Source organism: Gekko japonicus, unplaced genomic scaffold (assembly GCF_001447785.1).
Source record: "Gekko japonicus isolate JY-2015 unplaced genomic scaffold, Gekko_japonicus_V1.1 scaffold79, whole genome shotgun sequence".
NCBI lineage: Eukaryota > Metazoa > Chordata > Lepidosauria > Squamata > Gekkonidae > Gekko > Gekko japonicus.
Window position 1 is genome coordinate 522,811 of NW_015167530.1, and position 13,585 is coordinate 536,395.

General features: G+C 44.0%; 1 protein-coding gene across 2 annotated transcripts in view; it reads left to right on the plus strand.

Moving 5' to 3' along the window:
* The window catches only part of MAP1LC3A (microtubule associated protein 1 light chain 3 alpha), a 53,002-nt gene extending 39,423 nt beyond the window's left edge, over positions 1–13,579 (plus strand). For both annotated transcript variants that reach the window (XM_015413388.1, XM_015413389.1), the window contains exons 3-4: positions 11,813–11,919; positions 13,030–13,579. In XM_015413388.1, coding sequence (XP_015268874.1) covers positions 11,813–11,919; positions 13,030–13,192 — 270 coding nt within the window. In that variant the 3' untranslated portion in view covers positions 13,193–13,579. The remainder of the gene's footprint in view (positions 1–11,812; positions 11,920–13,029) is intronic.
* Positions 13,580–13,585: the final 6 nt, after the last annotated feature.

Below are 13,585 nucleotides of genomic sequence, written 5' to 3' on the forward strand. Positions count from 1 at the left end.
CAGCAGGAACTCATTAGCATAATAGGCCACACCCAATAGCAGAAACTCATTAGGATTGGCTACATTAGGGGTGTGTGGCCTAACATGCAAAGGAGTTACGGCTACAAAAAAAGGCCCTGGGTTTTGACAACAAGGTAAACAGAATAAGAAGCAAAAGGTGGGTGTGGCTGGAGGAGCACACTTCTGGTAACATGGAGGTGTGGCCTAATATGCTAATGAGCTGTGCTATCGGGGGTGTGGCCTAATATGCTAATGAGTTTCTGCTGTTGTGTATGGCCTATTATGCTAATGAGTTCCTGCTGGGTTTCTTCTACAAAAAAAGCCCTGCTTACCCACAACTTCCATTTCGTCCCTCATACCATTGTGGGCTTTTTTTTTTAAAAGCAGCAATAGCTAGGTCAGAATTATATTGATGTATCTATTAGCTAGTGGCTGTTTTAAAAAAATTAAAGCTGGGAAGTTGGGGGACCTGTTAGCAGATGGTTATAATGCTACAATGCTATTGCTATCTATATGTATAATGGAAGAGGACCCTGGTGTGTGTGTGGGGGGGAGGCAGCTGCAGAGGGAACAGGAAAGGAAAAATAGGGGGGGAGGACACGGTCAACTGGGACCCCTGTTGCTGCTGTGCTGAATTGGAAAGCCACAGGGAATCACTGCCAAGTGGAAGACCCCTTTGTTATTCAGCACTGTATCCTTGTTCTCTTAAGCAGTCGTGTAGCATTTGCTTTTTCCAAAAAAATACAATAAGGGAAACAGCATTGTGGCTTTCCCCCACCCAGCATCAAGGCTATCCTCTGTAATTTGTGATCTGGACTTCTGATACTGGTAAAATATGGCTGGAACATGTAATGGTTGTGCTTTTGGAGGGGCCCTTAAAGTTTCTGTAGTGCTGAAAGGGACTGGATGGGGCCAGTTGTTGAGAACTTCTCACGGTATTAGCGTGTTTCCCTCCTTATTGCATGTTAGGTTTTCAGCCAAAGTTACCACTTTTTTTTTTAACTGCCCTCAAAGGGGCTGGGTTTTATTACATTTTCCACATAACATACACAAACAATCATAACATATACATACATACTAACGTACAAACAGATACATGGAGGTTATTTTCAATTTTACCAATATTTATACTGATGCCTATATTTATACTGATGCCTATTCCACCTTAATAACAATTTCTCATGAACTGTGTGAGCAACTTTTCTGTCTCTATCATCCTAACAGGTATATATTTCATTTCATTTAGTAAACTCTTAGTCTGTCTCTTGCAAGCTTGCCTACATATGTTTATCATACCAATTATAGAACCGTGACCAAGTATTCTGGAATGTCGAATCTGTTGCGCCTTTTATCAATAAAGTCAATTTATCCAATTCCGCAGTCTCCAAGATTTTATTTACTAGTTCTCATTTTGTTGGTATCTCCGGTAATTTCCAATATTTTGCATAGAGAATTCTTGCAGCCATAGTTAAAAAAACCGATCAAATAGCGATCATCCTTGTTAGAATTATCAGGTAGAATATTCAACAACAAAGTCTCTGGTGTAAATGGTACTACCATCCCTAGTACCTTTTGCAAGATTTTGTGTACCATTACCACTTTTGATTGCTTCTAGGAGCCACCAGAACTTTAGTCCAACAGTGTGAAGCTTTCATGGTGCCTTATTCTCTGCAAAATACTGCTGCTTATGCAAGGTGTTCATTGGTCAATTGTGACATTTCCCTGCTTTGTGTGAGGCACCAATTCTTTCCAAACAGGTGTTTAGCAAAAATGAGAGGGTGTCTGAGTAACCACTATAGTAATTGGATGCTTGTGGGACTTCCTGTCATTTGCCATGGGGTGGAGTAGGTATGCTGGAAGGGAAGCCCTGGAATCATGTTTGCACAGAAAGAGGCTCTCAGACTTATTTCCTAGCTGGTTGGTAGAGGTAAAACAGAATTGGCTTTGGCCAGCTGGTCACCCCTATCTGAAAGGAGAGCCAGTTTGGTGTAGTGGTTAAATGTGCGGACTCTAATCTGAGAGAACCGGGTTTGATTCCCCACGCCTCCACTTGCACCTGCTGGGTGACCTTGGGCAAACCACAGTTCTCTCAGAGCTGTTCTTGAAAGAGCAGTTCTTGAAAGAGCTCTCTCAGCCCCACCATCTCACAAGGTGTCTGTTGTGGGGAGGAGAAGGGAAAGGAGTTTGTAAGCCACTCTGAGTGAAGGGCGGGGTATAAATCCAATTCCAATCTCTTCTTCTCTTCTTCTTCTTTTTCCAAGGCAGACAAAGAATGTAGGTAGCCATAATAGTCCATAGCAAAATCCCAAAACAAGAACCATGTAATACATTGTGTATATTGATTGGTGCTAATAAACCACTTTGCAATCCTTCAAGTCATGATCTTAGAGGCCAAAGCCTTATGATCTTATCCAAGATCAATAACCGTCTTTAAGTGCCAGATTCATGGTGAGTACTTCGTTAAAAGGGGCTAGATATTTTAATCAAGATCACTCAAGGGTGATTGTGGTGATTACGAAGTACAATTGCATACTATTAGCATCCTGAAATATTATGAAACAAAAAATATACCAGCCATTTAATTCATAATTAGTTTTCTACTACACTTGCATTTCAATGTTAACCTTGCCTTTTTAGTAGGGTCATAAGATGTACCCTGCTCCGTCAAACCAATAACCCATCTATTCCTATTTTCTGTATCTAATGAGATTCCCCAGAAGGCTTATAATAGGGGCACAGAGGTCACCATCTCCTACTTCTGTTACACTCCAGCATCTGGTATTTAGTGGCAGACTGCCTCCCTCCATGGCAATCCCGTTCAACTGCTACGTCTAATAGTCACTGGTGGCCTGTTCCCCCATAATTTTTTCTCATCCCCTTTTAAAGCCATCTAAGATAGTGGCCATCACCACATGCTATAGCAATGAGTTCCACAAGTGAATTACACATTGTAAGGGGGAAATGCTTTCTTTTGTTTGTCCTGAATTATTGTCAATCAGTTCTAGCATTTTGAGTGAGGATTTATGCATTATTGTATAAGCCTTCATACCCGTAGTAGCTGTCTTCCCTAAACTGAAAAGCCCTTAAACTCTTTAGTCTTTCCTCTTAGGAAAGGTGTTCCAACCCCTTGATCATTTTTGATTGCTCTTTTCTGCACCATTCCCAGCTATACAATTTGAGATGGGACAAGCAGAATTATACACAGTGACTTATTTCCTGCCAACCCACCAAGCTGAGTTTTAAACCTTCCTCCAACTTAAGTGGAGGTAGAGCCACTTAAGTTAGAGGAAGGCTCCTTTAGGCTGGAGGAACATCCTAGAGCTCTAACAGCCTCCGTTGTCAAAACGTCTGCAGGGCAGTGAGAAGAAGAAAACAGTTGCTCCCTTCATCCACTAAGGTCGGAACAATAGATTTAATAGTTCTTGTATTTCCACTTCTGGGAAGCCTCCCATGAATGGAATGTTATCTTTGCTAAGGCTCTAGAAGCCTATGACAACATGAGCAATCTGGCAAGAAGGAGAGAAATTTTCCCCGCCCCTCCTGACACACAATATCACAATTTGGGCACATTCTGGGAAATGGAGTTTCAGTAGTTTCAGTAGTTTCTGGGTTGACAACAGAAAGTATTCCTTCACGTTCACATGAAAAATAATTAACATTTGGAATTTATTACTACAGGAGCTGGTGAAGGTCTTGTATAGAAAAAGGCTTTTCTAAAATCCTCCCTGCTTGGGCCAGATGGCCCTAGATGGTAACACTACCGCGTGATTCCTGTCACCTGTGCAAATGGCTTGCCAGATGGCCAGGCCGCATCTCCATATACAAGACACTTTGACACCTCTGCCAGGAGAGAGCGACTTGCCGGCGCCTTCCCAAGCATGGGACGAGCTATGCCCAGTACATTAGCACATCAAAAGCATTCCCTGACATGACACATGGTCAATAGAAGAGGCTGGAGTGGGATGCCCAACTCCAAGCCAATCAAAACATACCTTGCCTGACAACGCATGGTAACCAGAGATTGGAACGCCTGCCCACTATTGGGTAAATGGCCATACCTGGTGGTGACGGAGGGGGGGTATATCTGCAGTGATTCATATGGGAAACAGGAGGTTAAGGAGAGTTAAGGGAATTCCGTTCTGGAAACAAAGAGTTAATTTGGATTGACTGTTTGCTGTTAACATGAAGTGAGACTTTTAGGCAGCCAAGCTGGAGTAGCTGCCCACAAAACCATGGGGTTCTTTTCAAGATTCCCTGGTGAGACCTTGGACTATTTGCACACCAGCCTGGTAACTATGACCTACCTCTATTGTATAGCTAGAGCTGAACAAGCTATAGATGTCTTTTGTTTCTTATATTTTGCTAGTCTCATGTTATATGCATGCTTGTGGACTGAATAAAGATAATATATAATCAATATTATCTGGACCTGTTTCCTCTGTTGCAACCTGATTTCTAAGACTGAATCTTGTGTCTAAAGCCGTTCGCCTAAGGAGGCTACCACTGTGGTACTTAATTGTTTGCCGCCCTGGTGCAGAGCTGGTAAAGTGGGTCAGTCCTAGAAAGCAAGAAGGAGTTTGGGATCTCTGCTGAGCTTTGCGCGGGACTGGTTAAAGAGAAAAGAGAGATCCTGGTGGCAGACTACTGGTAAAGCCTGGAGAGTGTACAGACATTCTCCTGGCGTTTGTTTAATTGTTCTTGAACACTTGGTTTCTCTCCCCATCCCTGGACTGGGGTGAGAGAGAGAAGCCTTGACAGGTCTCTCTGGTGGTTTAAAAAAAGCAATAGGTAGATACATAGATAATAGTCATAGATAACATCAGTATTCATATACTGCCTCAGACTGTATATTACTAGATGCTATGGGCAAAGGACAGGAAGCTTATCTGTATCCTGCTGTTCTTGGGAGTGTTTGATAAACATCTGTTTGTCACTGCTGAAGAGCTTTAGACTAGTTGGGTTCATGGGCTGATCCAGTTTTCATGTTCTCACCTTCAAAAACTATTCTTGTTCCCCATTTTTAAGCAGATTGTAAGTGTCCTTTTATAACTCTCTTGGTAGGGAGCCCTTTGTGATTGATCTCAGGAAGACAGAGTTATGTTTTTGGTAGTTGTGTTTCAGCAGTGAGATGGGAGCGCGTTCAATGCAACCTCACTGAAGATATCTAGGGTGTATTCAAAGAACTGAAAATTGGAGGAGGGGGTTTGAGGTGCTCTGTGTGCACCATGTGTGGCTGTGAGATCTAGTGTAGTCTGTGAGATCAGGAAAAATGAAGATGATGATGGTGACCACCTGGTTTCCCATGCAAAGGAATCAGCACCTGTCTTTTTCAGTCAAACATACCTTACTTATGGCTGTATGTGTGATAACAACGAATGTAGGCTGCAGAAAGCTGCCATATGAAAATATCTCTGAATGCATTGGGTATTTTGCCTTATGTTAGGGGCACTGGACTAGGAGTTCTATGCAGTCTCTTCCAGCTGCAGTTCATGCTAACTGTTCCTACTCCTCATGACCCCATGCCTTTCCTAAACCTTTTCCAGCTCCCACTCAGTTCTTATGTATCCCCTGTGTTTATATGCTAGAGTAGTACTACTAAATAGCTAGATGGGGTCCAAGTTACAGATGGAAATGCTGAAACTCAACCAAAAGAGGGAAGACACCCAGCTGGATGGGAACTGACACATTGCTTGTGTGTTCAGAACATACGTCTGCTCCAGATCTCAGGGCTATTTTTGGGCAGGAACGCACAGGAACGGAGTTCCGGCTGGCTCCCAAGTTGGCCACGCCCAGCAGGAACTCATTAGCATAATAGGCCACACCCTACAGCAGGAACTCATTAGGATTGGCTACATTAGGGGTGTGTGGCCTAACATACAAAGGCGTTCCTGCTACAAAAAAAGGCCCTGGGTTTTGACAACAAACAAGGTAAACAGAATAACAAGAAAAGGTGGGTGTGGCTGGATAACCACACTTCTGGTAACATGTGGGTGCGGCCTAATATGCTAATGAGCTGTGCTGTCAGGGGTGTGGCCCAATATGCTAATGAGTTCCTGATGTTGGGTGTGGCCTATTATGCTAATGAGTTCCTGCTAGGCTTTTTCTACAAAAAGAGCCCTGGAAAAATCTAACATCCATCAAGGTTTTTGTACTGAGAATTTTGCATTTTCTGCAAGTTCCTTCCAACTGATAAGCAGTGATCAGGACGCATCTTTGTATATTCAAATGCTGTCTGAGTAGTGGCTGGCCAGCAGATTTTCTGGCAGACTGATCTACAAGATTAGCACGAGAGCCAGCATAGTGCTTTGGTTAGAGTGTCCAGACTAGGATCAGGAGATCCAGGTTTGAATCCCCAGTCTGCCATGGAAGCTCACTGGGTTACCTTGGGGCCAGTCAAACACTCTTAGTCTACACTACCTCACAAGTTCTTGCAAAGATAAAATGGAGGAGAGAAGAATGATGTAAGCTACTCTGTGTCCCCTCTGGGCAGCAAGACGGTATATAAATAAAGTAAACAAATAAATGAGGTCACAGGGAGGGGTAGGCTTTAATATGTCTTTTACATTGGGGATGACTGGCTGGCTAAATCCTGCTCTGCTCTCTCTCTCTCTCAATGAAATGAAAGGTAATACACTACAGCAATCTAACAATTGCTAGTTTAAAACTATAAAGGCCTCCAGTGATGCAGGGAAAATAGTGGCCCTGGGAGGCCAAGGCAAGAAAAATGTGGAGCCAATGTGGGTTTGGACCTTCAACAATATGCACCTTTGGACCTTCAACAACCAATGTGCGCTCCAGCCGAAGGAGGGGGTGCGCAGGCTCGCTTACCCCCCAGGGGCCCGGCGAAGGGACCCTGGCCATGGAACTTATAAGAGGTTGCCTCTTCGAGGGCGAAACGCCGGAGAATTGAGGCGCCTCTTCGTTCCAACGGTTCTCCGTGCTGTGAGACCGAATGGACTTAGTGACGCTGACCGGGGCAAGTGTAGGAGATCGAGCGGCAGAAATGAAAGCTGAAAGCGAGGTCAAACGACCAATTATGAACGTGAGTCAGTTTTGAAGTGTTTATTAAAGAGAAAAAGATAGCTCCCCACCCCACCCCACCGAACGGGAAAAAGGCGAGCGGGAGAGGGACGCCTCCCATGCGCAAGAACTTTTGAGCGATTGAGGGGGGGAGTGGAAGAAAACGCGAAGGAAACTGCCTAGAAGTACTTACCAAAGCAAATCTAAGCAGTCAAGCGCACATTCAGAGACTTTTAAAAAATGTGCAAAAGTAAACAAATGATAAAGATGGCGAGGAAGAAGGACAGAGAAAAACTTTTGAAAGCGAAAGGGTCTGAGAGCCCGAAACCGGAAGCTACCAGTGACGTGGCAAAGTCTATAGCAGAATATATGCGCCCTCTGCTGGAACAGCTGAATAACTTCAAGGAAGAGATGACTATAGTGACTCAAAGTATTACTGTACAACAAACCCAGATAAACGATATGATACAAATAATGACGCAAGATACTGAGAAGGTAAAGGAAGTGGCTGCAACTACCCAGAAGGTGAAGAAAAAAGTGCAAAAACTGGAAAGGAAAGAAATCTCCATGGAAGATCAACTGTTGCAAGTGTAAATGGAAAAGGCCAACATGATTCTTCGCTTCCAGGGCATGCCAGAGAACAGGGGGGAGAATCTTAAAGAAGTGATGAGTGAATTACTAGCCCCAGCGATAGAAATGAAGGCTGAATCGTTGCTGAGTGAGATGGATGGGGTTTACAGATCATATTCAGGCTATATAAAGAAAAATAATCTGCCTGGGGAAATTGTCGTTAGATTCTCAAAGAGGCATGTGAGGAATGCTATCCTGAAAGCGGTTGCTGGAATACCCCTGAAAGTGGGGGAAAATACTATCAGAATGCTAAAGGATTTTTCATTTGAAGTAAGACAACAGAGAAAGAAGTACAAAGAACTTGTGCTTTTTCTTCAGACAAACTCAATTGTATATAAATGGCTATTTCCAGAAGGTGTCACTTTCAAGATTAAGGATAAAAAAGAAAAGATTGACTCTGTTCTGAAAGCTCAAGAATTCCTAAGGGTTCAGCTGGGAAGACCAGAGGATGGGGGAAAAGAAGAGGACAGCAAGTCTAGTGGCAAGCTGGACTCGGGTTCTTCCGGAGGACTCTCTGACAGAGCAAGGGGCAGCTGCTCCAAAAAGTCCTTATAAGCTGCGGAAGAGACGAGGAAAGGAGAAGTGAGGGCTGAAGGACTCTGAATTGTGCCTTTGAGAACTATGAAATGGGATGATTGGGGGTACTTTTCCTAGACAGTTAAATTTAAGAGCTAAAGAAAAAGAAAGCAATATAAATGTTTGACTCGGTTTATAATAATCTAAATGAAATGAAGATTTGTTGTAACTAAGCTAGTGAGGATCTCCTCTCTTGGGTTTTTAGTTAGTAGTGGGTTCTTTTGCTTTATCCTATATATGTAGTCTCCCCTTCCCTATTTTTCTGTAGTAGTTTTGTAGTTTTATAAAAAATAATAAAAAATCCCCTCTGGGGGCTCAAAAAAAAATGTGCACCTTCCTATCCATCCAGCACACAAAGGTGCTTTGACTAAAGGTTGTATTAAACCAAGGAAAACCCGGAAAGGTGATGATGACGTGTGCGTGTACAAAGAAAAAGTAGTGTAGTCTTTTCTGTACCTCCTAGAGTGGGGTGGGCTGCTTTTTCACTCCTTTGATAAATTTTTCAGCTATGTTTTTATTTCTAGGTATTCTACCCTAAGGGGGGTTGGTACCTCCACTAAGAAAGATATCTGGCTTGTTCTGTTGGTTAGACCACTCACTGAGCTCTGTTTGTGACTAGTGCTGTCTGCTCTGTGGATTGGTAATGCAGTGGATCCATTCACAGTGTACATGAAGCCTTTAGCCTGTTCTCTGCCTCTTTCCTGGTTAACAAGAGGCATGTTTTTTACACACACAGTGACTAAATAATTCATAACACTATGTCTCCCACAGTGGCTAGGAGGTGTTCACTTTCTGGACCACAATTGATTTTAGCTAGAAATGACCAGACAGTAATTCAGTTCAAAGCAAGAGCACTTGGAAGTTGCCCAAAGGCAGATGAGAGCAAGTGTTTCTGCAGTTAATATGGTTCCATGGCCACAGCATGTTATGAGTCATTTTCATAGAAGGATTTAAAACTTCCTAGGTTTACAGAGGGAGCTCTATCAGTTGGTTATTAGCCATGGTAAATGGAACCCCCCCAAAGGCAGTAACTGAAAACAACCATCAGCAGATAGGCACTTCATAATGACCTGTTAGGAGAGTTGCCAACTTCTAGGTGGCACCTGGAGATCTCACTCTATTACAGTTGATCTCCAGATGACCAAGATCAATTCACCTGAAGAAAATGGCTTCTTTGGCGGTTTGACTTTATGGCATTGTACCTTGCTGAGGTCCCCCTCCCTAGACCCCACCCTTTCCAGGCTCCACCCCAAAAAACTCCAGGTATTTGCCAACCCAGAGGTGGCAACCCTACCTGGTAGTGAGCTTCTTTTGGTATCTGACTAGCTCTGTTGGAAACAGTGTGCTGGGATAGGTGGAACAGTAGTCTGAGCAACCAAAGAAATTGTCCTGTTCCACTTGTGAGTATGTAATGAGGAGACAGACATTTGTTCGTATTGCTTCAACCAAAGTACAGTGGTATGTTTTTGAGCACAAGGTAAGTGTTCATAGGAGTATTCTGGATGGATGGGGAAAGAGCCAGTTGTTCATGGATAAAATATGGATTGCTACAACATGAAGTTCTTGCTTCACGCACACATGCACAAATCGCAGAGGCTTTAACTCAAGGTTCTGCATAACATTATTGTGCTTCTACCAGTCTTCCGGGTTTCCCCAAACCTACTTTGGGATGCTTTCATAAGAAAACATAAGAACATAAGAGAAGCCAATGTTGGATCAGGCCAATGGCCCATCCGGTCTAACACTCTGTCACACAGTGGCCAAAAATATCAGGTGCCATCAGGAGGTCCACCAGTGGGGCCAGGACACTAGAAGCCCTCCCACTGTTGCCCCCCCAAGCACCAAGAATACAGAGCACCGCTTGCCCCAGACTGAGAGTTCCTATCTATACCTTGTGGCTAATAGCCAGTAATAGACCTCCGCTCCATATATTTATCTATATCTTCCTGGAAGAGTCCACCTGAAGTGGATTTGGGAAAGTATGAAAGGGAAGGTGTGCCAAATCAGGTGTCATTTCCTTTCCTGCCTGCTATCCTCCCCCCCCCCCTTCAGTCACCAGCAGGATTTTAGTCATATATATATACCCGTATACCGACTACCAATAATGCTTTTTAAAAAATACCAGAAAAGCATGCTGGAGTCATGGGGAGGGTTGTGTGGAGAATTGCAGATTTGAGGAGAAAGCAACAGCACCATTGCCACTGTGAATTTCTGTGATACCCTCTGGGGGCAAGGAAACATCATACCTGGGGTCTATACGGTCTTGGAAGCACCAGCCCAGTCACTGCTTCCTTGCACAGATGGTTTTATTTCCACTTGACAGCTCCAGTTAACGGAAGGTGTGGTTATCTTCACCTCCCCTCAGGGTTACAATATATCATGAAGGAGAAGAGCCACAATTCTGCAGCTTGCCTTTGATTCTATGCCTTTTGAGTTTCCCTGGGGGAAACTGCCAAAGCTGTCCTGTAGCTGAGGCTACCATGGCTGTATTCTCCTGTCCCAGGTCCCACCCCAGTCCACCCAGGTGAGTTTTGCTGCTTGGCCCAGGGGTGTGTCCTGCCCCACCAGGCAGGTTGTTGCCATGTCGTCTGCCACAATTCTTTTGCATTTGCAGCCACAGTTGGAGCAGAACAGGGAGCTGGAGTTATGTCCATGTGGAATTGACCAAGGTCTGGCCAGACAGATTTCTCGTTGAGCTGCTGCTTCCAGTTTTCTGAAACTTGAACAGGGAAAGGCTTTGTTCTTCTAGATACTTCAGTAGTGGTAACCCTTGGAAGAAAGGAGAATCTGTGGCTCTGGGACCTAACTTGCATCATGTTAATTTTGATTACACAATTTAATTGTGGGAGAGGCCACACTTCCATATATATGCAGCCTCTTCTGATACCTGTGACTTTCATTCTGGAAGCCATGGGTGGCAAGAAAAAAGTCAGAAGTTAATGTTTCGTAGAGAAGGAAAGATGGTGGTTCAGCAGGCCTGATGTAATCACTGGCTGTGTGTTTCCTGTGATTTAGCAAGTGCGGAGGGAGGGATGAGTTATGTTGGAGCCTTCGCTTTCATCTGGCAATCTTAGAGGTCTCCATTTCCTGTTTGTCAGTCAGCACAGGGAAAATGTTGCGTCATCTTTGTATTGTCTGTTTATGTTGGCTTAGATGATCCCCCACTCTTTGTAAGGAAGTGACCTCCATTTTGTGTTTGTACAACAGCATTTGGGGGATATAGTCATACTGTATTCTGACAGATATTTAGGGGTTTTTTTTACTGTATATCCTGCATCTCAGCCAAGTCTTTAATGCAGCTTCTGCTATAAAACCAGCAATTAAAAGCAATTGAGTAAATCAGTAAAAAAGTACAGCGGCAACAGGAAAAAACATATCAGTCTTTTAAAAATGAGCAAACTGTGCATGCTGCCAACCAAAAATAAAAACGTCTTACTTACCATGGTTTGACTCATGTTGCTGGTTATGGTATGCGGTGGGGAGTCAGTTTGGAATGGGGAGGTAAAGAACAGCATAACCTTTTGTGCCTTCATTTGTATGAAGCAAGAGAAAAAACTCACCCAACTCTGTGTTTCTCTCACACCAGGTTATTATTGAAAGATACAAGGGAGAGAAGCAGCTGCCTGTGCTGGATAAGACCAAATTTCTAGTCCCTGACCATGTCAACATGAGCGAACTGGTAAAAATAATTCGGTAAGTGGATATGCCTCTAAGCTAACCCTTAGTGATCTGCCCCAACACTGCAACCTAATCACCATAGGGTTTTGTTTCTTTTCAGCAAGTTAATAATGCCAGAACTTTATTTTGGTTAGCATGGGAACAGCTTTTCATCCCTTATGGAATGAAAATAATAATGTATAAAATATGCATGGAAGAGGCCATCACACATACGGGAGCCCTTACCTATGGAGCTTACCAGGTGACTTTCAGCCACTCACACTGTGCAATCTGTCTCACAGAGCTGTTGTCAAGAATGCCACTGGAGGCAAGGTGAGAAAAAAAATGCAATAGATAAGGAAGAAGCAGGATAGAGATCTTGTTGGTTGGCAAAAGTGTGTCACAGAACAAGTATAAAGTATTGATTGAATAGATTTATTTAAAACACATTCATAGCACTTTCCCTAAATTAAGATTGTCTCTGTGGTACCCATTACAGTGCATGCAAAGCCCCCTGTACTTGGATTGCTTTTGCCTTTGCTCTAGACCAGTCGTCTTCAACGTATGGATCAGGATCCTCAGTTTAGTCAAAAAAACCCGACCTGCTTCCCTATAGAGACCCACATTTTTCTGCCCTTTGGAGGGATCTTCTACTAGTGTGCACATGTAGACTGTACCTCCTCCTGCTCTTCGAACAGAACACTGAGAAGAGCAGCAGAATGTTGAGGGAAGATCATCCAGAAGTTGGAGAGGATTCCTCTTTAATGTTGAGTCTTGGCTTGATCCTCATTATGGTACACACCACAATGCCCTTCTTCCTTTCATGTTGCCCCTTACTGCCCCACTTCTTGCCATGTGATTCTGCCTGTTATGTGCTTACAGCTTAGTAGGCCCCAGATCAGGAAAGGCTGAAGTCCACTGTCTTGGACTGTGGAACTGGAAGGACCAGACCATTAGCCCTATGTCTATGCCATTGCCAAGACTATCAGCACTCCAGATTCTGTCTAACAGAATCTACTATTTTTGGCTGGTGTGCCACAGGTTGGCCACCCATGTCTTAATTGTTGCTGGAGTGAGTTGTGTATGTGTGCCAGGGCGTGTGTGTTTAGCTCAGCTGCAATGACATCCTTTGTCCCCTTCTGCCAGGCGCCGGCTGCAGCTGAATCCTACCCAGGCTTTCTTCCTGTTGGTGAACCAGCACAGCATGGTGAGCGTTTCCACCCCCATCTCTGAGATCTACGAGCAAGAGAAGGATGAAGACGGCTTCCTCTACATGGTCTATGCCTCGCAAGAGACCTTTGGCTACTAAGCCCTTAAGCCACCAGAGGACTGACTCCAAACTGTTGCATAAATAATACCCCCAACTCCCCCCACTTCGGCAAACAGTGCCGTGAGAGGGTTGTGGCCCAGAAGCAGCACAAAAGTGACCTGTGCTCCTCTACCCCTCACAGTGCAACAGACCAAGATAGTTCGGTGTGTATGTGAACATGTGACCCACGAATCTCGACTTTTTCCTCGACATTGCTCCGCCCCTTGTGTGTGACATTCATTGCTCTGTTTCACTTTCCGTACTGCGTGCGCTCTCTCTCTCTGTTGTCATAATGTCCTTTTTCTTAGTCCAATGCCAAATCAACATGGCTTCTGGCAGGCAGAGGATGAAATGAAACATTTCCTTACCTGCCTGGGGAAGAGGAAGGGCTTG